The sequence below is a fragment of the Pinus tabuliformis genome, chromosome J (assembly GCF_031772625.1).
Source record: "Pinus tabuliformis cultivar Carrire ecotype Pingquan chromosome J, CPIR1, whole genome shotgun sequence".
Classification (NCBI taxonomy): Eukaryota; Viridiplantae; Streptophyta; class Pinopsida; order Pinales; family Pinaceae; genus Pinus; species Pinus tabuliformis.
Window position 1 is genome coordinate 523,233,953 of NC_142295.1, and position 4,176 is coordinate 523,238,128.

General features: G+C 36.4%; 1 protein-coding gene across 1 annotated transcript; it reads left to right on the forward strand.

Moving 5' to 3' along the window:
• The first annotated feature begins 311 nt into the window (after window positions 1-311).
• On the forward strand, window positions 312-2,427 carry LOC149228046 (uncharacterized). Its single transcript, XM_089380660.1, has 3 exons — window positions 312-447; window positions 1,101-1,230; window positions 1,387-2,427. The coding sequence occupies exons 1-3, from the start codon at window positions 312-314 to the stop codon at window positions 2,339-2,341; spliced, it is 1,221 nt and encodes a 406-aa protein (XP_089236786.1). The 3' UTR covers window positions 2,342-2,427.
• The last annotated feature ends 1,749 nt before the right edge of the window (window positions 2,428-4,176 follow it).

The window sequence follows — 4,176 nt, forward strand, 5'->3', positions numbered from 1 at the left end:
AAAAATTGAAGTATCGTTGTCGGAATTTTGTTTGAAACGATTATATCTTTCTGGGTTTCTTCAAAATCTTTCTCGTTATGTCATTTGGGTTGTCATTATGGCGGGAAAGAATGATGACAGGCCTCCCCCGAAGATTCGAAGTTACCAACCATACAATCAAACTCCAACAGTTGTATGCAACATATGACAATATATTACCGCGGCGCCTGTCTAAGGCTTCCTATATATATGTCTAAAGATTGGCCAAAAATCACGGGAAGGAAAGTGTAATTAATCAGTAGCGAAGCGGAGAGACACATAGGAAATTAATCATGGGAGGCTCTCCTTGTTGTGGTGATCACGAAGTACTGAAGAGAGGACCCTGGACGGCCGAAGAGGACCAGAAGCTCATCGATCATGTTCAACGCCACGGCCTGGGCAATTGGCGCACTCTTCCCAAACTTGCAGGTATTTTATTATTTATATTCATCTTTAAAATGGATGCCATGCTTAACAGAGTAATTGTTTTGTAGAATTTTTTACTTTTTCCCTGTTAGTTAGATGATCTGATAGGGTAGACTTTTGATTGAGAAGGAATCTCTCGTTTATTTTTAGGAAATGTAAAAATTAAATTAACGTAAAATCGATAAATTTTTTATTCAGGGTCTAAGAGTTCATTACCTATAAGCATTTAAATGGTAAATTATTTATTTAGGGATATCAATAAGCTTGAACTAGAACGACACTCTACATGTTGAATTTTTTTGTATGTCTCTTAATCTTTATTTCTTTAGAAAATAAACTCTTAAAATGCATCCACTCAGTTGATAGGAAATTTTACAAGCTCTTAAAAACACTATTATATATGAAATTGAAGTTATAATGAACAGTCTAAATTATATTTGAAAATATCTAATAAGTTTTTGAGTGCCTTATAGATTCTTGAGTAATAGACCTAGAAATCCAAACCATATTCGATGTTCCCGTCTATTAAGAAAAAATATCCTTTCCCACATAAGTTAATCTTTTCACACAGCAAAATATCCTTTCCTACACAAGTAAGCTTTTCATATAGTACTGACCACCTGAAGAGATATGGTTTTTTAGGTTGCGAGGTGCAGGACTATCAAGATGTGGAAGAAGCTGTAGGCTGAGATGGGCGAACTATTTGCGACCTGACATCAAGCGTGGAGCCTTCTCCATGCATGAAGATCTCACCATCATTCGTCTCCATGCTGTCCTTGGAAATAAGTAATACCGTAACCTTCTACCCCTAGCCTATTATATGATTCTACTGTTTTACACTTTCCACGCACACAAATTACAAGGATTCATTTACAATGTTGCAAATGCTTTTATTGTCCCACAAAAATATTCAATCCCTGTAATTTACTTTCTCAAATTTAGATGGTCTGCCATAGCATCACATCTTCCTGGAAGAACCGATAACGAGATAAAGAATCACTGGAACACTAAACTGAGAAAGCGACTTCTTTTGATGGGAATCGATCCAGTTACCCACGCTTCATTGCCTGCACCAGATGTGCTGTCAGCCTTCATGGCGTCGTCTTCGACTGCCATAGCTGCTCGGTTGAACGGGGCATTGCTCGAAGCTCAATTAGGACGACTTCCCAGAGACTATCTGAATAGTCTTCATCATGTCTCTAGTGGCCGTTCTGATCACTACTCGTGGCAGCTATTCAAAATTCTGAAGTTATTGGGCACACATAACAACCAGGTGTGGGCACATCCAACGGGATCATTGTCTTCGACTTCAACTCATCAATTCCTCCAACCCGATGCATTAAGATCGCTTCATATCTTGCAGAACCAGATCAGCCAGCGATTTGTTTCAGGGCCGAGGGAGGATTCGACAGAGTATAATACGTCTTCAGAAGGGTCTTTAGAATTTTCCGACCTGGAAAAGAAATCAGAAGAAAGAAACCTGCGCATCAGTACTGATCACGGAAATCATCACAGCACCGCACCATCCTTGACAGAGGAACGGCCCTCAGCTTTTGACACCGAAATTATTGATTGGAATTCAATGCCCATTCTGACTCCACCTAGCAATCCTGATAAGAACGATCATCTGCACTATTATAGCGATATGAAATCTCCATCTACCACATCCACAAATTCCTACAAGGAAGGATCGGATATTCTAGGAAATACCATTCAATATCACCAGGACGACCCGCTGGGATCAGTGACAAGGACTTCAGAGGCCGTGTCGCTGCCAGCAGCAAGGATAGATCTACAGGAAGACGAAAATAACTACTGGGTTAACTTGTTAACTTCAATGGAGGACAGCACTGATTCGGACCTTAATTGTATAAGGTTATCACTCGCTAGTCAGTAACAGCATGTGTTGTGGAAATTTCTTTGCATGGTGGTTTTATGTTTCAGAGTATTCGACAGTCTGCATGTGGCATACCTTATCATTTCCCATTGATTGAAGGCGCATACGAATTGCTTTTGATAATTCTTTGACAGTCCATATATTCGTTATATTTATTTGGAAGCAACTGGGATGAAGGTTCCATACCCTTGCTGTAGTCCTGTTGCAGAGAATCATAGTGCGTGGGCACATATTCTACAAACACACTATCGATTTTGGATGGGTTTATTTAGATGCCCACGAAAAGTTGACAGAGGGAACAAATGTTGGCCACCTAATTTTGACTCTTATGTATACATACTGAAAATTTACTCAAAGACTGATAGCGAACTATATTCTTTTACATTGGACATTGTAGGAGTGATTGAAATGTACATGACCAAAACTTGTGCCATACAATAGTGTCTTTGTGGTTTAGATAGAATTGAAAATATATTATTATTATTTCAGCGAAGGGTACTCCCAACCGACATTTCATGTATTTTATATTTCAATCGGTGTATCCATGTTATCTTGGGGGCTTGTATTCATGTTATGTTTTTTGTTTTTTAAATTCATTTTCTAAAACAAATTAGACCATTTGGGTTTTTTTTGTTTTAATTTGTCAACTGCCTCATTTATGTGATTCTGTTTTAGATAAGTAACTTTTAATTTTTATCTAACTATTTTGGAGTATCAAAATGAAATATTAAAAAACATCCAATTGCGAAAGTAGTTGGTTAGAACAAGTGTATGGACTTTGGGATGTGTGCAAAATAAAGGTTCTCCTGCACATATGTAGTCTGCACAACAAAAATATAAATGCTCCATGCTTCTTGTTATATGCATAGATTCATCTCCTTTAAGGCTTTTGTTAACCGCAACTTTACAATGTAAAAATGACTTATGTCATCCATTCACCAATGTGTTTAATCCTCATCATCATGATAATAAATTCCATGTTTCTTGTCATAGTACTTTTATCCCTGCATCTTTTGGTAGTTATCGGTATGCAGGTAGTGCAAGGAACAAGTGGAATAGTTGCAAAAAAACATATTCCATGCATCTTCGGTAGCTATCAATATGACGGCAATACCATTTTGTTCTTATTTGAAACCAATACACAACTTTTTTAAGTCACAATTTTTGTTTACAAAACATCCAATTGCAAAAGTACTTGGGCATAACAAGTGTATGAACATGGGGATGTGTGAAAAATAAAGGTTCTCTTTCACCTATGTATTTTGCACAACAAAATTATAAATGCTCCATGCTTCTTGTTATATGCATAGAATTATCTCCTTCAACGCTTTTGTTAACCCCAACTTTCTTATGTAAAAATGACTTATGTCATCCATCCACCAATGTATTTAATCCTCATCATCATGATAATAAATTCCATGTTTCTTGTCATAGTACTTTTCTCCCTGCCTCTTTTGGTAGTTATCGATATGCAAGTAGTGCAAGGTCTTTGTTTTATCTTTATTCGAAACTTATATACAAAATGTTTTTTAAACTAACATTTTTTAGAAAAAAATCCAATTGTGAAATTAGCTATGTAAAACAAGTGTGTGCAGTTGATGATATGTCCAAAATAAAAGTTCTCCTCCACACATCCCTTTTTACACATCCTCTATTTTGTACACTAAAAGATAAGTCCTCCCTTCTTCTCATTATACATGGAGATTCACCTCCTTTAAAAATTTTCTTAACTCTAACTTTACAATATAAAAATGTATTAGGTTAACTCTAACTTTACAATATAAAAATGTATTATGTTATCAACCAAAGTAATGACGATAAATTCTCCGTTTCTT

Coding starts and splice junctions, on each gene's coding strand:
- LOC149228046 (XM_089380660.1), top strand. CDS start 312: ATGGGAGGCTCTCCTTGTTGTGGTGATCACGAAGTACTGAAGAGAGGA. Junction 448..1,100: donor CACTCTTCCCAAACTTGCAG/GTATTTTATTAT, acceptor TGCGAGGTGCAG/GACTATCAAGATGTGGAAGA. Junction 1,231..1,386: donor CATGCTGTCCTTGGAAATAA/GTAATACCGTAA, acceptor TCTCAAATTTAG/ATGGTCTGCCATAGCATCAC.